Genomic DNA, 25,401 nt, shown 5'->3' on the forward strand with positions numbered 1-25,401 from the left:
CAGAACGGGTTAGGGACAGCTCAGCCCAACTGTGTTTCCTTAGGTAGCCATGTCCTGAGCATAAGAACCTTTAGTCTGGTCAAATGGACAAGACTTTGAGAATTATGTTACACTTTATACCTATTGCCATATTATATATTAAAAGAAAACCACAAAATCAGCAATGGTTATAACAAGGACATTTTGGGGGAAATAAAAATATACTGTATACTAGTATATCAAGGATATCCTTAGTTGTAAGAATAATATTGTGGCTATACAGGAGAAAGTTTATGTTTTTAGGAAAGAAATGCTAAAATATCTGCCATTTACACTCAAGTGATTGGGGGAAAATGTGTGTGTTTGTGTATCTGATGAGAGAGAAAAAACAAATATGGCAAAGTATTAACAACTTGAGGATTTTGTGAAAGGTATTTATCATAAGTCATACAACTGTTCTGTAGGTTTCATATTATTCAAAATTAAAAGGTGCAGTAAAAATCAACTATATTTCAATTTTAAAAAATCAGAAAAATAGCTTAAAGTTTCCACATTTCCTTTGGTTCTCTTCTGGTGCCTGCTAATTGGGTTTGGCTTTACTTATTTATTTTTGGCTGTGCTGGGTCTTTATTGTTGTACTCGTGGCTATCCTGAGGTGACGTGAGCGGAGGCTACTCTCTAGTTGCTGCAGTGCTTGGGCTTCTTGACTGCGGAGGCGTCTCTTGTTGCGGAGCATGGGCTCTCGGGTGCGCTGGCTCAGGAGTAGTGGCAAGGGGCTTAGCTGCCCCGAGGCATGTGGGATCTTCCCAGGCCAGGGATCAAATCTATGTTCCCCGTATAGGCAGGCAAATTCTTAACCATTAGACCACCAGGGAAGTCCTGCTTTTCTTTTAAATTTTTATATCTTCCTCCTTGCCCCTTTTCAGCCTAACATAAATGAAAGATATATGTATGTTTCCACATAGAAAACTCTTCTCCAATAAGACAGTTATTGCTTTAGGATAGAAATGAGTGAGGACAGTATGTAATAGGAGAAAAGTATAGGCTTTATAAAGACTCAGGGTTCAAATCTTGGTTCCAAAAATTACTAGTGGTGTGACCCTGGAAGAGCTATATTTGACCAGGCTCTGCATTAAATAACAGCAGTTATTTAATGATTGGTAGAGATTTTGGAGTAGGTAGTAGTAATTATTATTTCAAGGACACTGGTTGAAGACAACAATTTTTTATATATTTCCATTCTGCAATTACTATATAATCTGCTCCTACCCTCTTTAAACTGATGAAAAAAAGGAATCACAACATTAACCTACCTCAGAGGGAATGTCACAAAGTGTAAAAAAGATTTTTAACAACATTTATTATGAAAAATTCAATGCAGCCAGTGTTTACTGAGCCCCTCCTTTGCAGGCGCTGTGCTAAGTGCATAGCTCGTGCCCTTGGGGAGCTCACCACGTAATGAGGCAGACAGGCAAATGCCCACTCAGTACCATACAGTTGAACTGCACTAAGTGCTAAAACAGAGGCACAAAATACACTGAAATACTGAGAATGGGCTAAGCAGCTCATTTTTACAAGGATTAACAGGAAGTGCTTCAGAGAGGAGATAAAACAAAAGCTAGGAATTGAAGGATATATAAGATTTCAACAGGTACAGAGGGGAGTAGTTAATTTCAAGTAGAGGAAATGGTTTTAGGAAAAGTACAGAAATGAAAGATCATGGTAGGTTTGTAAGGGAATGGGTATTGGGTATGGAATAGGTAGGCCTTCACATGTGTTTTATGAAATAGAGGGGATGAAATTGAAAAAAAAAATTGGAACTGTATTATTATTACTTTTTTAATGGCCCTAAACCACATCCTGAGGAGTTTTTACTTAGTTTTGAGGTTTAGGGAAAGCCTTGGAAGTTTTCTAAGCAGAGCAGTGACATGACTAGTTCATGTTTTAGAAATGATAATAGAAGACAAACCTCAAAAACATAGAATAAGAGGCAGGAGAACCAGGTAGGAGATTGATTCCACAGCCCAGGTGAGAGCACTGGGCACTAGGAAGGAACAGATTTGAAAGACTTTGCCAAGGCTGAGTCAACAAATGGACTCCGTTGGATGTGGTGGAGGAGAAAGCTGGAGACATAAAAATTGTATGTGATACTTCTCTTCTAGATGACTGTGTAGACAGTAATTCCATTAATGGAATTATGGAAAAACACACAAGAAAGTTCCTAGATTTTTTCGGGGGGAGGGGCATGCAGTAGCGAAAAGGAAATGAAATCAGCTTTGGATATGTTTGGCTTAAGTTACCTGAGGAACAACTCATATGCAGATGTATAACATGTGACTAAACATTCTGATAGTTTGGATGACCGTTCAGCAAATATTCATTCCTCTTGCCTTCTTATATATACATATGTGTGTGTGTATATATATATATATATATATATATATATATATACTTATATATACTTCTATGCTCTACTGACATGGAAATTTATATTGGTGAACCTGAGGCAAGCAAAATCTTGAAATATACTTGCTCAGTGGCAATTATGTTTGTGAGCTTCAGATAGCCCCATGAAGAAAGATCAGGTCCTGGCTATCTCCCTGGTCCAAGGTAGATGGAGCATTCAGCCAACGTGCCAACTGTAGCTTGGGGTAGAGCTGCTCCAGCTTGGTCCATAGGCATGATAATAAATACTTACTATTGTTCATCACTAAGTTCATTAAAAAGAACAGCTGAACAAAGGAATTCCCTGGTGGTCCAAAGGTTAGGATTCTGTGCTTTTGGTGCTGTGGGCCCAGGTTCAATCCTGGTCGGGGACCTAAAATCCTATAAACCGTGTGGTGCAGCCAAAAAAAAAAAGAAGAGCTCAGCACGACTACCATATATTTAGAGCACAAAAATAACTAGAGATAGTACTTCCATCAGTTCATGGTATAAACAATTTAAGTCGTCCAAAGTAATAAGAAATCCTCTAAACACTCTCAGGCTCTTAATCCCTCAAGGATTCCTTATTAAGCAGCATCTGATGTACAAATCAGAGTGTTTCTGAGACTTTTAGAAGTACTTTGATCATTTCTGTAGTTCTATTGGGAGAAACTAATAGTGTAGAGCACTGTTATGTGCCAAGCACATAATTTTCTGGTAACTAAGGAAGAAAAGAAAATTTTAAAAATTACAAAAAATCAAGTGTCTCCTATGTGACAGGTACTGTGGCAGATGTTTTACAAAGATGAACATATTTAGTATTCAAAGCAACCAAGTGAAATACATTTTTTTCCAGGTCCCATCCTCAAGACATTCTGATTTAGCAGTTGGGAGGAGTGAGGGAGATCAGGACATGCCTTTTAAACAAACCTCTAGATGATTCTGATGTAAGAGATCCATGAATTACACTGAGAAATACTGAGTGGGAGAAAGAATGAATTTGCATGATGGCAACTGGTGTCATTTTTAAAATTTATTCTTCCCAACCCATGTATTACTCTTTCATCAACCCATAACAAATAGACATTATTATTCTCCATTTTGAAATGGTTAAACTGAGACACAGTCAGGCTATATAACTTGGTTAAGATATCTAGCTAAAATGTGACAGTGCCTGGACCTATAAATCTAAATATTGGCTAGAAATCTCTATCTAGAGCCCTAATGTAAGTTCAAACTCAACATATTCCAAAAGAATTACTCCTTTTATCTACCCAGCCTCTGTCTCAAACACAAACATACTTGTTTCTCCTCTTGATATACCCAGTCTCAATAAATGGTACAACCATGTACCCATTTATCCATGCCAGACTTCTCCTTTGCCCGCTAAATCTAATAAACTGTCTTATCCTGCAAATTTCACCTTTTAAAATTTTTATTGAAGTATAGTTGAATTACAGTGTTGTTTTAATTACTGCTGTACAGCAATGTGATTCAGTTATACATATGTATATACATACTTTTTCATATTCTTTTCCATTATGGGTTATCACGGAATACTGAATATAATTCCCTGTTCTATACAGTAGGACCTTGTTATTTATCCATTCTATATATACCAATTTGCATCTGCTAATTCCAAACTCCCAATCTGACTCTCTCACCTTAATAGTTTTCAAATTTGCTGTTTCATATCCACCCACACTACTACTAACTTAACAATAACAGCATCATTTATTGAATGCCTGTACCGTACCTATGGAGAAGGAAGTGGCAACCCACTCCAGTATTCTTGCCTGGAGAATCCCATGGATGGAGGAGCCTGGAGGGCTACAGTCCACAGGGTCGCAAAGAGTTGGACATGACTGAGCGACTTCACTTCACTTTTATACCGTATCTAGCACAGTACATTAATTCTTAGATCAGCTCTATGAAGTAGGTAATATTACTATCTCCATTTTATAGATGAGAACTCCGAGGTGTAATAGCTTTGATTAGATGTCCTTTTGCTCCTATGCAGATGAGTTCTAGTTAACACCTCAGCTTTTCCTCTCATCTTCCCTAGTTCTTCTCTCTTTAACTAGTTCTAGAACACCTCCTCTTATGTATTCAGCTGACAGGTGAAACTTAACAAGATGAAAACTAAACTTAGAGCAAACTTTCCCCATTTTCCTATCATCAACAATGGTACTGTTACAGTTTTATAGTCTTTAACGTTAAAGTTATGATATAAGAATCATGATGGAGTAAAAGAAAGTTAGAATCTGACCTGAATTTACCATTTGATTTCACATTTTTCTAGCTGTGTACCTCTGCGCTTACTAAGCTTCCTTAAATGCAGAATGAGGTTAAAAGTAATATTAACTCATGTAGTCTTATATGGGAAAAATACAGTATATGGTGTTAAATCCATTTTTGAAGGAAAAAAAATCTCTCCAATGTGGCACACTTATAAGTTGGTACTCCAATATATCTTAAATGCATAGTCTGGAAAATCGTTGTCAGTCACATGAATTTCCTGCTTCAGTATCTGAAGTGGCTATGCCTTGTCTACTAAATAAATGTAAACTGAGGTCTGCGACACCGTCAACCATACCACTGTCTACTCTTACACCCCTCTAGCTTTACTCTATGAAACAATTCAGTGGAGTCATTTGGTTCACAAGCATCATAGCTTCTTATTCCTCAGCCTTCTCTTATTCTGTCCCTTCTATATCTCAAAGCCTTCCCATTCCTTTTACCAGTCCAGTATATTCCTAAGATCCAGGTAGGTAATAAACAACTAGGTGTCTGGATCAAAACAATGAGTGCCTGAAGTTCAAAACGAAGACACCATAATGAGACCACTAGGAGGGGTGGACTCACAATATAATTGAATTCCATACCTCCCCAGGTACACAACCCACAAAATGGAGGATAAATATGTTACACATCTTTACATACAAAAGTGAGAGTTCTGAGTCCCATGTAGGCCTTCCAGCCCAGGGTTCCAGCACCATGAAGAGGACTTGGTTTTGAAGGCCAACAGGACTTGAACACAAAAGTGCATCAAGACTGAGAGAAATAGAGACTTCACCCTTAAACGGTGTACACAAAATTTCACACATACCTGGACCAAGGGCAAAAGCAGTAATTTGATAGAAGACTGGCCCAGACCTTCCTGCTGGTTCTGGAGGGTCTCTTGGGGAGTGGGGGAAGGGAGGCCCTGGGGACAAAGACCCTGGTGGCAGAAACATCAGGGCACATTCATTTGCATGAGCTCTCCTGGAGGTTGATACCTTCACACATCAAAACCTGGTCCCACAGAACAGCCTGTAGGCTTCAGTGCTAGGATGTCTGAGGTCAAGCAACAGATTGGCTGGGCACACGGCCCCACCTATCAGCAGACAGGCGCTGCCTGTAGACTTCCTGAGCCCACAGGACATGCTTCTAGACAAAGCCCTGCACAACAGAGGGTCAAGACCCAGCTCAACTCTCTAGGGGGCAGACACCAAAACAAGAAAACCTACAGTCAGTCCTGCAGCCTGCAAACTGAGTCTGTAAATGCAGCCCGGACACTACCTTGGGACCAGCTGGCCCCTGGCCCTTGAGAATGGAGTGTACTTCTGGGACACACAGGATTTATTCTATACAGGGCCACTTTTTTTTCCAAGGTGGAGAAACATAACTAACCTACCACATACTTAAAAATACAAATAGCAATGTAGAAAAAATGAGGAGACAGAGGAATATGTTTTGGATGAAGGAATAAGATAAAACCCCAGAAGAAGAATTGAGATAAGCAACCTACCTGAGAAAGAGTTCAGAGTAATGATCTTAAAGATGATCAAAGAACTTCGGAGGAGAATGGATGCACAGAGAGAGAAATTAGAAGTTTTTAACAAAGAATTTTAAAATGAAAAATGAAACAGAATTAATAAACAATAACTAAAACAAAAAACACACTAGAAGGAATCAATAATAGACTAAATGAAGCAGATAAATGGATCAGTGAGCTGGAATACAGAGTAGTGGAAATCACCACTGCCAAACAGAAAATAGAAAATGAAAAGAAATTAGGACCGTTTAAAAGACCTCTGAAACAACATCATACCCACTAATATTGGCATTATAAGGGTCCCAGAAAGCAAAGAGAGAAAGAGCCTGAAAAAAAATATGAAGAGATAATAGCTGAAACCTTTCCTAACCTGTGAAAGGAAAGTCACCCAAGTCTAGGAAGCAGAGTCCCATACAGGATTAACCCATGGAGGAACACATTAAGACATATTGTAATCAAACTGACAAAAATTAAAGACAGAATATTAAAAACAAGGGAAGAGCAACAAATAACATACAAGGGGACTCCTATAAAGTTATCGGATTATTTTTCAGCAGAAACTCCATAGGCCAGAAGGGAGTGGCACGATACACTTAAAGTGAGGAAAGAGGAAAAACCTATAACCAAATAATACTCTACCCAACAAAGCTCCTGTTCATATTCAATGTAGAAATCAAAAACCTTACAGATAAGCAAAAGCTAGAAGAATTCAGCACCAACAAATCAGCTCTACAACAAATGCTAAAGGATCTACTCTAGGCAGAAAGAAAAGGCCACAACTAATAACAAGAAAATTATGAAATGGAAAAGCTCATTGGTAAAGGCAAACATACAATAAAGGTAGGAAATAATCCACACACAAAGCTACTAGGGAAGTTAAATGGACAAAAATAGTAAAATTATTTGTATCCACAATTAAGTGGCTAACAGAGACACAAAACAATGAGATGTAAAATGCTGCTACTGCTAAGTCACTTTAGTCATGTCCGACTCCGTGCAACCCCAGAGACGGCAGCCCACCAGGCTCTGCCGTCCCTGGGATTCTCCAGGCGAGAACACTGGAGTGGGTTGCCATTTCCTTCTCCAATGCATGAAAGTGAAAAGTGAAAGTGAAGTCGCTCAGTCGTGTCCGACTCCTACCAGGCTCCTCCGTCCATGGGATTTTCCAGGCAAGAGTACTTGAGTGGGGTGCCATTGCCTTCTCCGAGGTGTAAAATATATAATATCAAAAAAGTAATTTTTGGCAGTCCAGTGGTTAAGACTGCACTTCCACTGCTGGCAGCATGAGTTTAATCCTTGGTTGGGGAACTAAGGTCCTGCATGTGGTGTGACATGGCCAAAAAAAGAAAAAACCAAAAAGTAATTGTGAGGGGAGGGGAGTACAAATGCAGGTTATCTAAAGTGAATTTGAAATTAAGAGGTCAGCAATTTAAAACAAGCATAGATAAATAGATAGGTAGATAGATATGGGCTTCCCAAGTGGCGCTAGTGGTAAAGAACCCGCCTGCCAGTGCAGGAGACATAAGAGATATGGGTTCAATCCTTGCATTGGGAAGATCCCCTGGAGAAGGGTGTGGCAACCCACTTCAGTATTCTTGCCTGGAGAATCCCATGGACAGAGGAACCTCTTGGGCTACAGTTCATAGGGTCGCTAACAGTCAGACATGACTGAAGTGACTTAGCAGTCACTTCATATCAGTCAGTTCAGTTCAGTCGCTCAGTCGTGTCCGACTCTTTGTGACCCCATGAATTGCAGCACGCCAGGCCTCCGTGTCCATCACCAGCTCCTGGAGTTCACCCAAACCCACGTCCATCGAGTCGGTGATACCATCCAGCCATCTCATCCTCTGTTGTCCCCTTCTCCTCCTGCCCCCAATCCCTCCCAGCATCAGAGTCTTTTCCAGTGAGTCAACTCTGTGAGGTCACTCAATCCAGTGAGGTGGCCAAAGTACTGGAGTTTCAGCTTCAGCATCATTCCCTCCAAAGAAATCCCAGGGCTGATCTCCTTCAGAATGGACTGGATGGATCTCCTTGCAGTCCAAGGGACTCTCAAGAGTCTTCTCCAACACCACAGTTCAAAAGCATCAATTCTACGGGGCTCAGCTTTCTTCACACTCCAACTTTCACATCCATACATGACCACAGGAAAAACCAGTGGTCTGGTTTGACTAGACGGACCTTTGTTGGCAAAGTAATGTCTCTGCTTTTGAATATGCTATCTAGGTTGGTCATAACTTTCCTTCCAAGGAGTAAGCGCCTTTTAATTTCATGGCTGCAGTCACCATCTGCAGTGATTTTGGAGCCCAGAAAAATAAAGACTGACAGTGTTTCCCCATCTATTTGCCATGAAGTGATGGGACAAGATGCCATGATCTTAGTTTCCTGAATGTTGAGTTTTAAGCCAACTTTTTCTCTCTCCTCTTTCACTTTCATCAAGAGGCTTTTTAGTTCCTCTTCACTTTCTACCATAAGGGTGGTGTCATCTGCATATCTGAGGTTATTGATATTTCTCCCGGCAATCCTGATTCCAGCTTGTGCTTCTTCCAGCCCAGCGTTTCTCATGATGTACTCTGCATAGAAGTTAAATAAGCAGGGTGACAATACACAGCTTTGACGTACTCCTTTTCCTATTTGTAACCAATCTGTTGTTCCATGTCCAGTTCTAACTGTTGCTTCCTGACCTGCATATCGGTTTCTCAAGAGGCAGGTCAGGTGGTCTGGTATTCCCACCTCTTTCAGAACTTTACACAATTTATTGTGATCCACACAGTCAAAGGCTTTGGCATAGTCAATAAAGCAGAAATAGATGTTTTTCTGGAACTCTCTTGCTTTTTCCATGATCCAGCGGATGTTGGCAATTTGATCTCTGGTTCCTCTGCCTTTTCTAAAACCAGCTTGAACATCTGGAAGTTCACAGTTCACGTATTGCTGAAGCCTGGTTTGGAGAATTTTGAGCCTTACTTTACTAGCGTGTGCGATGAGTGCAATTGTGCAGTAGTTTGAGCATTCTTTGGCATTACCTTTCTTTGGGATTGGAATGAAAACTGACCTTTTCCAGTCCTCTGGCCACTGCTGAGTTTTCCAAATTTGCTGGCATATTGAGTGCAGCACTTTCACAGCATCATCTTTCAGGATTTGGAATAGCTCAACTGGAATTCCATCACCTCCACTAGCTTTGTTCGTAGTGATGCTTTCTAAGGCCCACTTGACTTCACATTCCAGGATGTCTGGCTCTAGGTGAGTGATCACACCATCGTGATTATCTGGGTCGTTAAGATCTTTTTTGTACAGTTCTTCTGTGTATTCTTGCCACCTGTTCTTAATATCTTCTGCCTCTGTTAGGTCCATACCATTTCTGTCCTTTATCGAGCCCATCTTTGCATGAAATGTTCCCTTGGCATCTCTAATTTTCTTGAAGAGATCTCTAGTCTTTCCCATTCTGTTGTCTTCCTCTATTTCTCTGCATTGATCGCTGAGGAAGGCTTTCTTATCTCTCCTTGCTATTCTTTGGAACTCTGCATTCAGATGCTTATATCTTTCCTTTTCTCCTTTGCTTTTCGCTTCTCTTCTTTTCACAGCTATTTGTAAAGCCTCCTCACACAGCCATTTTGTTTTTTTGAGTTTCTTTTCCATGGGGATGGTCTTGATCCCTGTCTTCTGTACAATGTCACGAACCTCTGCCCATAGTTCATCAGGCACTCTATCTATCAGATCTAGTCCCTTAAATCTATTTCTCACTTCCACTGTATAATCATAAGGGATTTGACTTAGGTCATACCTGAATGGTCTAGTATGTATATAAATATATAAAAGCCTCACAGTAAACAAAAATCTCTGATATACACACAAAAAAGAAAGGAATCCAAACATAACACTAAAGACAGTCATCAAATCACAAGAGAAAAGAGCAAAAGAAGAAAGGGGAAAAAAGACCTCACAAACAAATCCAAAACAATTAACAAAATGGTATTAGGAACATACATCAATAATGACCGTAAATGTAAATGAACTACATGCTCCAATCAAAAGACATAGACTGGCTGAATAAATACAAGTAAATAAAATAAATACAATACAATAAATAAAAATAAGACCCATATATATGCTGCCTACAAGAGACTCATTTCAGATCTAGAGACACCTACAGATTGAAAATGAGGGAATGATAAAAGGTATTCCATACAAATGGAAATAAAAAGAAAGCCAGAGAAGCAATACTTATATCAGATAAAGTAGACTTTAAAACCTGCTGGAATTTCCCTGGTGCTCTAGTGGTTAAGACTCTGAGTTTCCACTAAGGGGGCAGAGATTTGATCTCTGATTGGGGAACACAAATCCTGCATGCCACGTGGTGCAGCCAAAAAATAATAAAAATTATAAAAGTAAATAAATACTGTTAGAAGGACATAATCAAAGGGTCAATTCAAGAAAAAGAAACAACAAATTTAAAAACATAGGTATTACTCAAAATAGGAACACCTCAATATATAAGGTAAATGTTAACAGACATAAAAGGAGAAATTAACAGTAACAGAATAATGGGGTCTTTAACACATCCCACTATCCCATTATCACTTCTGTGATCACCTTGAAAACCAACAACCTGGAATCACAGTGAAAACCATCAGCTTTGCAATCACCCAAGATAGAATAATGGATTAAAGCTCCTTCAAATGCCCATCCCCAGAGAACTGTCATTATTTAACCTGTGTGGTGGTTCCATGGAAGACCTCACTCATAGACTTTATTTGATCTAAGTTGGAGCTCACCAGTGCAAACCATCTTTTCTCCTGGAGAAGGCTGTCAAAAACAGTCAGAGACAATTGTTTAACAGTGCAGCTGCCTGAGGTAGTAGACAACATGGCAAGTGAGAGGTTCTGAAAAACTAACATGAAAAGAATAAAAAATGAGATGTTTATAGGAGGCTTTGAAAAGCTCAGATATGAACCTTGGTATTGAAAAGGCCATACACATGTCCAGGGTTGTACATATGCCCAGAAATCACCTGAGAAGGCCGTAAGGTCACAATTCTAGGTAACTTTGAGAGTCTTCATAAGCAAGGATCAAGCAGAGTTTTAAAGTGTCTGGCTAAATGTTGACTGCATACCCCAAATTTCATACAGAGTCCCTTAAACCAAAGTAAAACACTTACTGGTTTCAAGCATATAAGGAAACTTCTGTCATTGTACCAGGAAACCATATCTAAAGAATTAAAGGATAGTGTAAGAATGTATCTAACTGGAGAAAAACAATAAAGAGATAGAAATTATTTTTTAAAGGAAATTCTGGAGCTGAAAAGTACAATATTGAAATGAAAATTACACTAAAGGGGTATAACTGTAGGCAAGAATCAGCAAAACTGAAAGATACGTAAATTGAGATGATCCAATCTGCAAAAAGGGACAGAAAAATGAATGAAAATAATGAAGAGAGCCTCAGAAACCTGTAGGACACCAAAAACCTCTACCAAAAACACACAAAAAGCCCCCACAACATACCCCCAACAGTTTTCACAGAGGATGAGAGATAGAAGGGGCAGAAGGAATATTTGAAGAAGTAACTGGTGAAAATTTCCCAAATTTAATGATGAACAACAATCTACACATTTATGAAGTTCCATACATTCCAAGCAAAATAAACTCAAAGAGATCCGCATGTACTGATAGATGTATCATAGTCAAGCTGTCAAAAGCTAAAGAGAATTTTGAAAGCAACAAGAGAGAAGTGACTTGTTGAGTCCAAGGAAACCTTAATAACATTTAATTTCTCATTAGTAACCAGTAACATCAAAAAAAGTGGAATGATGTTTTCAAAGTATTGCAAGAAAAACACTTTCAACCACAAATTGTATATCCAGCAAAACCATCCTTCAAAATCGAAGGATCAACTTCCATCATTAGAGCACGAGGAGCTCCACTACCCACACTTAAAATTATTAAAACAAACAAACCAAAAAACATAACCTAAAAAGAATTTGTTTTAACCCCAATCATTCAAACACTATGGAAAGGGGCTTCCCTGGTGGTCTGGTGGCTAAGACTTTGCCCCAATGCAGGAAGCCCTGGGTTCAATACCTGGTCAGGGAACTAGATCCCACATGCTGCAACTAATAGTTCCTACAACCAAGATCCTGCACAGCCAAATAAATATATAAATATTTTTTTAAAAAAGACTTTGGGAAGGCCCAAAGAGTAAAGAGCAAATTAAGAAATAAGTATTTAAGAAAAAAATAGAAATATTTGGTAGGAAAGGTGAGAATCTGATACTTTAAGAAAGACTGCTACCTGCCTCCCTCCTCCTAGTCCATTGAGGTGGAAACTCACTTCAGTCTGCTGCAGCCAAGGGCTATTCCTTGTCTCTGCTACCAGCTATAAGACCTTCTTCCTGGAAGAATCAGGATATCAGTGCTTATGATACTGCCTGCAACTATCTATTGCTTAAGCCAAGTCCCATGTGAGTGTGGAGGGTGAGTTGAGGGTTCCCTTCTTTTAACCAACCTCCACTCACAGAATGGAGACTCTATTTTGAGCATGGTACACTGAGAATACTGGAGGAAGTATAATGGAAATGCAACTTCAAATCACAATGAGATAACATTTCACATTAACTAGGATGATACAATCGGAGAAGGCAATGGCACCCCACTCCAGTACTCTTGCCTGGAAAATCCCATGGATGGAGGAGCCTGGTAGGCTGCAGTCCATGGGGTCGCTGAAAGTCGGACACAACTGAGCAATTTCACTTTCACTTTTCACTTTCATGCATTGGAGAAGGAAATGGCAACCCACTCCAATGTTCTTGCCTGGAGTATCCCAGGGACGGCAGAGCCTGGTGGGCTGCCGTCTGTGGGGTCGCACAGAGTCGGACACGACTGAAGCAACTTAGCAGCAGGATGATATAATAAAAGCAAAGCCAAGCAAATAAGAGTAAGTGTTGGTGAGGAGGGACTTAGAAAAATTGAAACCATCATAAATTCCTAACATCTATAGTGTAAAATGGTACAGTTAATTTGGAAAGCAGTCTGGCAGTTCCTCAAAAGGTGAATCACAGAGTTACCATATGACCTAGAATTTCCAGTCCTAGGTTGTACTTAAGAGAATTGAATGAATTTGTTTATTTGAAATGTCTAGAATAGGCACATCTATAGAAACAGAAAGTAATAGTTGTCAGGAGCTGGAGAGAGGGAAGAAAGAATGACTGCTAATGGTTATGAGCTTTCCTTTGGGATGATAAATATGTCCTAGAATTAGTAATGGTAGTTACGGTGCAAGGTTATGACAAAAAGTCAATTGTATTTCATATTTTAAAAGTTTAATGGTGAGTTTAGTGGTATGTGTATTATATCGAGAGAGAAAGAAAGAGGGAGAGAATGAAAGAAATAGTTACTTTTCACTTGGAACTTGGTCATTAAGGCTTAGGAGTTTGGAAATTACTTGGCCAGCCTTACACAGTTTCAACCAGACACTAATAGCTTACCTCAGTTCCTGTTTCTCTCCAATCCCAATCCCGACTTCCCCCTGGCCACACTTTGCAATCCTTATAGATTTTTGTAGAGCCTTGTACTTTCATTTGCCCCCATGAGAGCGAAGCAATTTCAGGGGATGACATAAGGAACTTAACTGAACTCTGAAATTAAAGGAAAAATATAATTAATCAGTTTTAAAGTAAGTTTGAAACAGCTCCAAAATACTAGAGCTAAACTATAAATAGAATATATTTTAAAATATGCTATATACAAAATATAGTAAGCCCTGGTCCTCTATGAGTTAAGAAGCATCTTTGTCATTTATGTAGTTGTCACGTCTTCTGTAAAGGCCTAAAAAGTGAAATGTTATTCTTGGGATCCTGACTCATCCAACCATGGAAACTAGATACTACAATTACTTCTCAGACTCTGGAGAGAATTCTCAGGATATTTTTTGAAAGATAAAATTAAAGGTGAATGGACTTCCCTGGTGGTCCAGTGGTTAAGACTCCACACTCCCAATTCAGGGGGCATGGGTTTGATCCTTGGTCAGGGAACTAAGATCCCACATACCATACTGTGCAGCCAAAAAATTGAAAAGTAATTAAATAAAGGTAGAGATTTACTTCAGCATGATGTAATGAGGAGGTTGACAAATCCTTTCCCCCAAAGCAAGGATAGAGCTGGACAAAACTATCAAAATAATGATTTGGCACTCCAGAAATATAGACATACTTCAAACTGAAGAAATGCCTATTTGTGAAAACTAGTGAATTTCAGATAAGAACAGTAAGATATTTTGTTGTTCTTGCCTGGGATTACACCCATACCCCTACATCGGTTCTGTTGGCACAGAGGTTCAACTTGACTGGGGCAGGGCATGAAAACCAAGTCTTGTTGCTAAGGCAGAAGAGGCTTACTTGATTTAGAGCATAATCTGTTAATCTGGTGATCTCAATGGCAAATAAACATGGATGGCAGGTGGCTCTGCTTCTTCATTATTGTGAGCCTATTTGGAGCAAACAATTGGATTGTCAGAGTAGGCCAGGATTGAAAAGGAATTGAGGTGATACAGCCAAGGGTGCTGGATAAGCTTTCTAGTATCCAGAGTGGAACAAAGGCTGTGAGCATATGCATCAAAGACAGGAATAGGCCTAAATCATGGAAATGTCTGGGCTAATGGAGCCTATAGAACATACAAAGTGAAAAGGTAATGGGGCTCTGGAGGACTCAGAAGAATATGAGAACCAGGAAGGAAATGAAAACGGCCTGAACACTGAATGTACTCCCCAGCATATACGGATCGGATCAGTAGAGAGGGTAACTCCTATTGGCTTGAGATGTTTGAACACAATCTTTGATTAATCTTTGGCTGGACACTATGCTACACAGGCGCAGAGGAGACCCCTAGGAAGCCAAACTTAAAAATGAAAACAAGGGGAATTCCCTGGTGGTCCAGGAGTTAGGGCTTGGCGCTTTCACTGCTGGGGCCCAAGGTTCTCCCTCGTCACAGAGTTCCCACAAGCCTCACGGCATGACCAAAAGAAAAAAAAAGAAGAAAAAAAAAAAAGAAAACAAAACAAGAAAAAAAGAAAGAAAAGCCCTTAATATAGATTTCAGTGGCTACACATTCCATGGGAGACAGAATTCCAGATTTAGTTTAGGCTAGTGACTACACAGAAACAAATAAACTAAGAACAATGGTGTAGGGGAAGAATCCCAATTCAGACTTTCTATAGCACAGGGAATTATAGCCATTGTCTTGTAATAACTGTTAGTGGAGTATAATTTGTGAAAACACTGAATCACTATACTTAAAAACTAATATAATGTTTTAAAAATTATGATGACAATGACTCAGTGAATATAGAATTTCTCAATAAAGAGACATTTCAAAAAAGAATCATCTAGCATTGATAAGTACAGTAACTAAAAGGGGCTTGTATCACTTGGGGTTCTCCAGAGAAACAGAACCAGTAGACCATATATATTAACAGATTTATTTCACAGAAGTGGCTTATACAATTGTGGGGGCAGGCTGGCAGATCGCTGACTCTTAGGCAGAAATTGTCACTGCAGTATTGACGTGTTACTTCTTCCTCAAGGAAACCTCACTTTTCCTTTTAAGGTCTTTCAATTAATTGAATGAGGGCTTCCAAAAGTACTGAGGATCATCTTCTTTATTTAAAAGTCAATTAATTGTAAATGTTGACTAGGCCACAAAACACCTTCATCGGTTCAGTTCAGTTCAGTCACCCAGTCGTGTCCAACTCTTTGCGACCCCATGAATTGCAGCATGCCAGGCCTCCCTGTCTATCACCAACTCCTGGAGTTCACCCAAACTCTTGTCCATTGAGTTGGTGATGCCATCCAGCCATCTCATCCTCTGTCATCCCCTTCTCCTCCTGCCCCCAAACCCTCCCAGCATCAGTCTTTTTCAGTGAGTCAACTCTTCGCATGAGGTGGCCAAAGTACTGGAGTTTCAGCTTTAGCATCAGTCCTTCTAAAGAACACCCAGGACTGATCTCCTTTAAAATGGACTGGTTGGATGTCCTTTCAGTCCAAGGGACTCTCAAGAGTCTTCTCCAACACCACAGTTCAAAAGCATCAATTCTTAGGCGCTCAGCTTTCTTCACAGTCCAACTTTCACATCCATACATGACCACTGGAAAAACCATAGCCTTGACTAGACGGGCCTTTGTTGGCAAAGTAATGTCTCTGCTTTTGAATATGCTATCCAGGTTGGTCATAACTTTCCTTCCAAGGAGTAAGCGTTTTTTAATTCCATGGCTGCAATCACCATCTGCAGTGATCTGGGAGCCCCCAAAATAAAGTCTGACACTGTTTCCACTGTTTCCCCATCTATTTCCCATCAAGTGATGGGACCAGATGCCATGATCTTAGTTTTCTGAATGATGAGCTTTAAGCCAACTTTTTCACTCTCTCACTTTCATCAAGAGGCTTTTTAGTTCCTCTTCACTTTCTGCTATAAGGGTGGTGTCATCTGCATATCTGAGGTTATTGATATTTCTCCCGGCAATCTTGATTCCAGCTTGTTCTTCTTCTAGCCCAGCATTTCTCATGATGTACTCTGCATACAATATACAGCCTTGACGTAGTCCTTTTCCTATTTGGAACCAGTCTGTTGTTCCATGTCCAGTTCTAACTGTTGCTTCCTGACCTGCATATAGGTTTCTCAAGAGGCAGGTCAGGTGGTCTGGTATTCCCATTTCTTTCAGAACTGTCCACAGTTAATTGTGATCCACACAGTCAAAGGCTTTGGCATAGTCAATAAAGCAGAAATAGATGTTTTTCTGGAACTCTCTTGCTTTTTCCATGATCCAGCAGATGTTGGCAATTTGATCTCTGGTTCCTCTGCCTTTTCTAAAACCAGCTTGAACATCTCGAAGTTCACGGTTCACGTATTGCTGAAGCCTGGCTTGGAGAATTTTGAGCATTACTTTACTAGTGTGTGTGATGAGTGCAATTGTGCGATAGTTTGAGCATTCTTTGGCATTACCTTTCTTTGGGATTGGAATGAAAACTGACCTTTTCCAGTCCTCTGGCCACTGCTGAGTTTTCCCAATTTGCTGGCATATTGAATGCAGCACTTTCACAGCATCATCTTTTAGGATTTGGAATAGCTCAACTGGAATTCCATCACCTCCACTAGCTTTGTTCGTAGTGATGCTTTCTAAGGCCCACTTGACTTCACATTCCAGGATGTCTGGCTCTAGGTGAGTGATCACACCATCGTGATTATCTGGGTCGTTAAGATCTTTTTTGTAGAGTTCTTCTGTGTATTCTTGCCACCTGTTCTTAATATCTTCTGCCTCTGTTAGGTCCATACCATTTCTATCCTTTATCGAGCCCATTTTTGCATGAAATGTTCCCTTGGTATCTCTAATTTTCCTGAAGAGATCTCTAGTCTTTCCCATTCTGTTGTTTTCCTCTATTTCTTTGCATTGATCATTGATCACTGAGGAAGGCTTTCTTATCTCTTCTTGCTATTCTTTGGAACTCTGCATTCAGATGCTTATATCTTTCCTTTTCTTCTTTGCTTTTCACTCATAGCAGCACCTAGATTAGTGTTTGATCGGATTAACTGACTACTATAGCCCAGCCAGGCTGACACATAAAATTAACCATGTCTGAGTGTGAGTGTGAAGTCACTGTCGTATCCGACTCTTTGCAACCCCATGGACTGTAGCCTATCAGGCTCCTTCGTCCATGGGATTTTCCAGGCAAGAATGCTGGAGTGGGTTGCCATTTCCTTCTCCAGGAGATCTTCCCGACCCGGGGATTGAACCCAGGTCTCCCAGATTGTAGGCAGATGCTTTAATGTCTGAGCCACCAGGGAAGTGCTAACCATGTCTACCCCTTGGTAATTTGGTACCTATATACCTGTCCTTAAATTGTATTTAATCTCCAAATAAAGACAATAACAAGTGATATTTCTACCTAATATTAGTAACTACTTATCCATTTTTTAATGTATTATATAACAAAGGACATAAACACTGTTTTTGGTTCTATGGGAGGAAGACATAAGTTTATAAAACATGATTCTTGATGAACAGTTAATATTACACTAGAGAGAGAAGATGTGCAATTAATTATAAAATTTTCTCTTTTTTTTGAAACCAGGAAGGGTGAAACTTTCAACTCTATTGATCATTTAAAACACTGTTTAGGATGTTCTGGGTTCTTTGCACTTCCATATTAATATTAGAACCAACTTACATATTTCTATGGAGAAGGAAATGGCAACCCACTCCAGTGTCCTTGCCTGGAGAATCCCAGGTACGGGGGAGCCTGATGGGCTGCCGTCTATGGGGTCGCACAGAGTTGGACACGACTGAAGCGACTTAGCAGTTAGCAGTACATATTTCTACAAAAAAGCCAACATAACTTCTCTTTCGGTAAAAATAATTATTTCATCTGAGAAATAATTCATCAATTTCAGCCATGCTTTTAAGAAATAAGGATAGATGCTAACTGTTAAGAAAAAAGATGGTAAGACATTTCCAAAAGTGATTCTTCAACGAATAGAATTCTATGCAACAGAGAAGTCAGTTATCATTAAGAGAAAGAATCAGAAAATGGCTGGGTTAAATCTTGTTTATATTACTTATTTTCATATATTTTCCTAAGAAACTATTTTGAAGAACATAAGATTCTTACATCTGTTGACACTGGCTTTTTCATTACATATAACACATACTTCTAAAAGTATTGTTTTAAAAGTGAGTTTTAACAAACCTAAGTAAAGATCCCCTGGAGAAGGGAAAGGCTACCCACTCCAGTATTCTGGCCTGGAGAATTCCATGGACTGTATGTATAGCCTATAAGGTTGCAAAGAGTAGGACATGACTAAGTGACTTCCACTAAGTAAATTTGTTCATGGGAATTCCCAAACTGGCTCCATGATCAAATCCAATTCACCTCAATAACATTTGCCAGGCTTATAATATCTGTTAAAAAAAATTGTGCAACAAATGCAAAGATAGTATGTTGGGGAGACAGAAATATGTGTAAATTATTCTGTTACAAGGCAGATTCTTATCAATGCAATTTGAGAAAATTGAAGGCTAAGTTATTAAATTTTAAAATTAAAGCATAATTATATTCAATTAAGTGCAGATATTATTGAGTTCAAAGATTTTCACAAATGTATAAACTTGCCAAACGTGATACCGAATGTACCTTGAAATTTCCCTTCTGCACCCTTCTAATCAATCCCCTTCTAAGATCAAAAGTAGCTTTTAATTGTTATTCCCACATATTAGACCTTCATGTTGATGAAATTGTAAGTACCTACTCTTTTGTGTCTTTCTTCTTTCACTCAAAATGTTTCTGGGATTCATGAATGTTATAATAGGTATCAGTGTGTATCACTGCTCAGACGCAGTAGTCTGTTGAAAGACTATATCACAATTTACTTACCCATTTTTCTAAAGAGCATTTGTTGTTTCTTTTTGGTATTTTGAATAAACTAGTCATTAATTCTGAATGAAAAACTAAGGTTTTTTTTTTTTTTTTTCCCGTAACCCACAAATTATTTTGGCCCAAGGAAAGAAGAGATGTAGTATTATGGGTATTTATTATTTGTTTTTTTCTAAGAACAGACTTAGTGAACATCTGACCTAAACCTTGCTTTGTAATGAAACATCTCTTATCTTTTGGGTGGACATAACTTTTGATGCCCAAGGACTTTGTTCTAATGCCAGTCTTGATTAGAAAAGGCAGAAACTCTAACCTTATTTATCAGGCACCCTCCCCCACCTTGCGTAACAGTGTTAGCATTGAGAAAAGAAAAAATTATATAAAGCTGTTTTTTTTTTTTTGAAAGTTATTTTTACAATCCCTAGAGAGAGCAGGTGAGGTGCTGAAAAAGCTGAAAGTGAAGAAATAGAAAGAGGCAGGGGTAGTGTTATTAAATAATTAAGTCTTTCTTTTGGTTTGAAGGTTTTTTCCCCATCAAAATTCATTCATAAAGATACAATTTTATTTACTATTGTGTACCTGCCTTTCATTTAAAGTCAATTAAGTTATGATCTTATGAAGATTTTTGTATCTTTGCAAAACTGATGAGTTCAGGAGCCCAAGTCTAGAGTATCTCTTGGGAGTTTGAGAGTTCTACCAATATATTTTAGTTTTTGTTTTTTTTTAATTGAGGTATAGTTGATGTATAGTTTTAAATGTTTCAGGTACACAGCACAGTGATTCACAATTTTTAACAGTTATACTACATTTAAATTCACTATAAATTACTGGCTGTATTCCCTGTGTTGTACAATATTTGTTTTAGTTTAGTTGTTTCATTATGGTGTTGCTTATAACATTTTACCACATATTAAATTAAAACTTCTCTTTTGCTAGTATAATTCATCACCAAGAAATATTCTTAAAATGAGACTTTTCTTTTTTTAAAAACTTTTTTATTGTGGCAAAATATATATACCATAAAACTTAACCATTTTAGCCATTTTTAAGCACATAGTTCAATGGCATGAAGTACAATCACATTGTTGTGTAGACTTTATTTAATCAGTACTTCTTAAACTGGAATTCTCAAGAGTATTTGTAAATTTTAAAAGAACATTTTTTTCCTTTAAAAAGGGTTTATATATTATTCAGGATTAAGAATCAGTATTCTAGTTAATAAATTCCTCTTACAATATAGAATATTTTTCTCTTGATAAATGAGAATTCTTTCCTTGGTTAATAGTCTGACATAGAACATTATGGTTTTTCCCTTTTTTACCTAGAAATGTGGAACAAAATTTAATTTTTAAGATGGTAATCATTTTCTCTGTTCCCAATATAATTATTTGCCTATATATTTCTTTTGTTGTTCAGTTGCTCAGTCATGTCTGACTCTTTGTGACCCCCATGACTACATCAGGCCAGGCCTCCCTGTCCTTCACTATCTCCTGGAATGTGCTCAAACTCATGTCCATTGAGTTATGCCATATATTTATTTTCTTTTAATTATAAATTGTCCTGTGATTTATATTATATTTTGAAATTATTTTATTAAGTAGATACTATATAAATTTTAAATGCACACTGAAATTTTTGGCTCAAAGTAGTAAACTATCAATTACAAACAATTGAATACAATCTAAATTTTAGGGATTTTCTTCAATAGTAGCAACTAATTTTTAAAGTATTTACAATGTGCCAGGGGCTTCCCTGGTAGCTCAGTTGGTAAAGAACCTGTCTGCAATGCAGGAGACCCCGGTTGGATCCCTGGGTTGGAAGATCCCCTGGAGAAGGACATGGCTACCCACTCCAGTATTCTGGCCTTGAGAATTCCCTCGACTGTATAGTCCATGGGGTCGCAAAGAGTCGGACACGACTGAGCAACTTTTACTCACAATGTGCCAGGGCATTGTGCTAATCAATTTATTGTGAATTATACAGTAAAATCTTATGATGTAGGTACTATCATCACCGCCCCCCCACCTTCAGACTTTCAAAGAAATGAAAAAGTCTTCCCAATGTCGTGAAGCGGTTTTCTTAGGACTCAAGTCTTGCTGAACTCCAAGTCCAGACTCTTAACCATAATAATGCACATTATATCCCAAGCTACATATTCTGCTTTGCATTACTGATGGTTTTTCTGAGATTCTTTGTGGGAGAGTGCTCACTACTTCTCCCAACGAAGCAGAACTCTGTCTTCTAACAAACTTTTGCCCTTGCAACAAATTTCCTACCAGGTGTGCGCTCAGGGCAGTCCTAGTCCACCCTCGATCTTGGTTCCGCTACAGAGATTGGTCCCTAAGATCTCAGTCCTTAACAGGGCCCCTCGCCCTCCCACCCTGGCAAACTCAGGAGGGCCCAATCCTCTCAAACTTTGCTCCCTGAGAAGAGCCTGGTCCCTTCAAACCCCGGATTTCCTAACACGGCCCCAACTCCTCAGACTGGAGATCTCGGCAGAGTTTCGTTCCATCAGGCCCTCGTCCCCCAGTTCTCAGACACTGCTTTCAAGCAGGTGCAGTACTTGTACCTCAGCAAACTTCACAGAGACTCCTTCATTACAAAGGATCCATCCCAATCCCCAACTCAGGGCACCTCTCTACTTTTCCCCTCTCCAATTTTTCCTCAGAATAGCTTTTTTTTTTTTTCTATTCTGCTCTTTTTCTCCTTCTTATTCACTCTCCTCAACTGCCCTGACCATCTATCTGGTGGCCAGTTTCAGTTCCAGGAGTGACCCCCCCCAAACTTACCCGACACCTTCCGAGGAGCGGAGATCTCAAACCGCTCCGTGCTTTACCTCTCACCTTTGCTCAGGCGATCTCCGCTAGACGCTCTCCCCCCTGACTCGCCCCGCCCGGAAAAGAATGTTTCGGCCAGTCTTCAAGCGAAGCCCCGCCCCCTTCAAGTCTATTGGTCTTTGCCCCCAAAAGTCCCGCCTCCCGAGCTTCCAGCCCCGCCTCCCTGCTCCGCAGCCCTTGTTTTCATTCCCCCTGTCACACGAGGCAGTGGCAAGCCCGAAGTGGGAGGAGCGGGAAGAGGGCGGAAAGTGAAAGGCACGGAGCGCCTCTCTTTCCTCCGTCTGACTGGGTTCTCGACTGCTCTGAGACGCCGTTGTATTGTGGGATCGCGGCGCCGTGCCTGAGACGCCCGGATCCGCAGGGGCGCCCACTTGCTAGCGCCTCCTGTCGTCTGTAAGGTTGCCCTGCTGTTCCTCGGCACCCCAACTCCCCTCACCACCCCCATCGCCTCCTCCTCCTCCATCCTCCAGTTCAAAATGGCGGCGGCGGCGGCAGCGGCGGCGGCGATGGCTCCTCCGGGCTGCCCGGGTTCGTGTCCCAACTTCGCCGTAGTCTGCTCTTTCTTGGAGCGCTACGGGCCGCTGCTCGACCTGCCTGAGTTGCCGTTCCCGGAGCTCGAGCGGGTGCTGCAAGCTCCGCCGCCGGACGTCGGCAACGGAGAAGGTAAGCGAGGGGGCCCGAACGCCCGGCGGGAAGCGGCCCTGGCTTGCTCCTTCTCTCTGCTCCCCACAGACACCCCGGGCCTCCGCGGCTCTGTCCTCCCGCTGAGGCGCAGTTCCGCGCGGCCCGTCTCCTCCGCCCAGCCCCCGGGGGTCTCGGGCAGTGGGGAGGCGGGGCGGAGGCCCCGTAGGGCCAACTCCGCCCGGCGCCCGGCAGAGGTGGGGGCGTCGTGGTCTAGGTCTGGGCGCGGGGGATGAGGGGGGGTCATTGTGCTGATCGGCCGCACCGGGGGCTGCTACCCCGCGGTGGGGGCCAGGTCCCTTACCCCTTCTCGTTCTCGGTGGCGGAGGAAGGGGAGCGCAGGTTCCGGCCAGCTTTGCGCTTTTCTCCTCTACCCCTCCCTCGCTCCCTCCCCTCCTCCCACCATCCTCCCTACTATCTCGGGGGAGGCTGGGCTCGTCTTCTCCGGGCGCCCCTTTCTCTCCCTCCACCTGGGTGGGCGGGGGCCAGAGGACACTTCATCTCTCCCTCCCTCTAGTGGGAACTCCCCCGAGAGAGAGTCGGCTCCGGTCTCCTTTCCCTTCCCCTCCAGGGTCGGTTTAACCCCCAAAACTCCTTCTTCGGGAGTCGGGAGGTTTGCTGCTCCTTCATAGGAAGGGGGTCCTCTTCCATTCTCACTTTGGGGGGTGGGTGGTGGTGAAGTCGGTTTTGCTTCTCCGCTTTGGTGGGCAGAGGGTTAATTTCTCCTCCCCCATAGTTTTTCTCCTCCTCCCTGCTCCCCCCCTCCCCCAAATAATAGAAAAGCATCTCTCCACTTTTCCAGTCCCTTCCCCCTTCATCCTGGCAGTAAGGCTTAGGGGAAGAAGTCGCCCTCCCATTTGAAGGGTAGGGTGGGGTGTTTAGTATGTAGGATGGAGGAGGGGCTCAGACGGAGGGGGAAACAGTTGAAGAAGGTGCTTGTTGCTCATGTTTCTCTCTCTGGTGCCGCCGGTCTATTATTGGTGTTCGCAAGTGGTGCTCCTTCCACATAAGGCCACCGCGCGGGTGCAGGGCGCATGCTCTGCCCGGCCCCATTGAAACTTCCTGCTGCTGCTTGCTGCTGGTGGTTCTTTTCGCTGGAGCATCTCCGCGCCGCGCCTGCTGCCTCCAGCCCTCACTGAGCGCGTACACTCACTCCCTGTTTATTCCCGATCTTTCCTCTCTTTTTCAGAGAAAGGTTTTTTGTTGTTATGGTACTCTGAGCATTGCCTTTATCTGGGAACAGCCCTTGGCTGAAGAAGAAACGTTGTCCAAATAGGTCCTTTTTTCCCCTTTTTGTCCGTACTAGGTGGCCACAGTGTGGACTAGGTATTGTGCGAAACAGATAGCTATTTCCTTTTCAAGAAATCAGGGTGTTTTCAATTCTCCATGGGAATGAAGTTTCTGTTAGTAGAATATATGTACATTGCTAGAAAGAGCCCAAGTGTGAAGTTGTCCAAAATATAACCTAGAGAGTAAATTATGTTATGGCTACCAGACTCACATGAATACAGCAATTATGGTACAGGCATATATCTCTCCTTACCTGCCCAAATCTACTCTACCGTTAAAAAGCTCCGGCAAATAAAAGGTTACATTATATAAAGACTTCCTGCAGAATTTCTTGAAAAGTTAAACTCCCCAATGTAGTTAGAATTTGATGGTTATCAAATTGTATTTATATTTTTTATGGAAATAGTCATTTTGAAGGACATATGCCTTGTTAGTTACTTTTAGGATATCTTGGGAAATGATGGTAATGTATCTATAAGAAAAATGTGGGAATTTGAGGAAAGGTACTGCTGGTAACTTGTTTTTGGAATATATGATATTTCAACCAAGTTGAAATGCAAGCATAAACTTTATGTCATGGCACTGTATTTTGGGTGGTATATAAGATTGCTTGACTCTCCATTCCTAATAAGTGTTTTGGCCTCTGCATTTGGCTTTTGTTAGAAACAAGAAAAAAAATATCAGGGTCAGTCTAATACTTCATGTTACTTTCTAGCTAGTATTGAACAGTGGGTGACTAAGTAAAAAATGAGAAATAATGCGCGCCAAAAGAATATACCAGTGGGTTCAGCCACGCATTATTGTTGGTAAAGTTTCAACTATGATAATAGATTTTGTCATCAGTTGATCTAAGAATAATAATCAGTGTTACCCAGTTCAACATACTTGGCAAATGAAGTCTCTGCAGGTGAAATGCTGTGCAGGGAGGAGACTTCCAGGCCTTTGGTGATGGTTAACCTACT

General features: G+C 40.8%; 2 protein-coding genes across 5 annotated transcripts in view; one reads left to right on the forward strand and one right to left on the reverse strand.

Annotated features, from left to right (window-relative positions):
• AAMDC (adipogenesis associated Mth938 domain containing) overlaps window positions 1-22,561 on the reverse strand; it is a 33,660-nt gene extending 11,099 nt beyond the window's left edge. The window contains exons 1-3 of one of the 3 annotated variants that reach the window (XM_019954645.2): window positions 22,421-22,530; window positions 14,606-14,694; window positions 13,697-13,846 (exon numbers count right to left, since the gene is read on the reverse strand). In XM_019954645.2, coding sequence (XP_019810204.2) covers window positions 13,697-13,828 — 132 coding nt within the window. In that variant the 5' untranslated portion in view covers window positions 13,829-13,846; window positions 14,606-14,694; window positions 22,421-22,530. Of the gene's footprint in view, window positions 1-13,696; window positions 13,847-14,605; window positions 14,695-22,420 lie in introns of all 3 variants that reach the window. The other 2 variants (XM_019954644.2, XM_019954646.2) reach the window with 2 other exon arrangements.
• A 136-nt stretch (window positions 22,562-22,697) lies between these two features.
• The window catches only part of RSF1 (remodeling and spacing factor 1), a 149,028-nt gene continuing 146,324 nt past the window's right edge, over window positions 22,698-25,401 (forward strand). The window contains exon 1 of one of the 2 annotated variants that reach the window (XM_019954640.2): window positions 22,698-23,131. In XM_019954640.2, coding sequence (XP_019810199.2) covers window positions 22,945-23,131 — 187 coding nt within the window. In that variant the 5' untranslated portion in view covers window positions 22,698-22,944. The remainder of the gene's footprint in view (window positions 23,132-25,401) is intronic. The other variant, XM_019954641.2, reaches the window with a different exon arrangement.

Source organism: Bos indicus, chromosome 29 (assembly GCF_029378745.1).
Source record: "Bos indicus isolate NIAB-ARS_2022 breed Sahiwal x Tharparkar chromosome 29, NIAB-ARS_B.indTharparkar_mat_pri_1.0, whole genome shotgun sequence".
NCBI lineage: Eukaryota > Metazoa > Chordata > Mammalia > Artiodactyla > Bovidae > Bos > Bos indicus.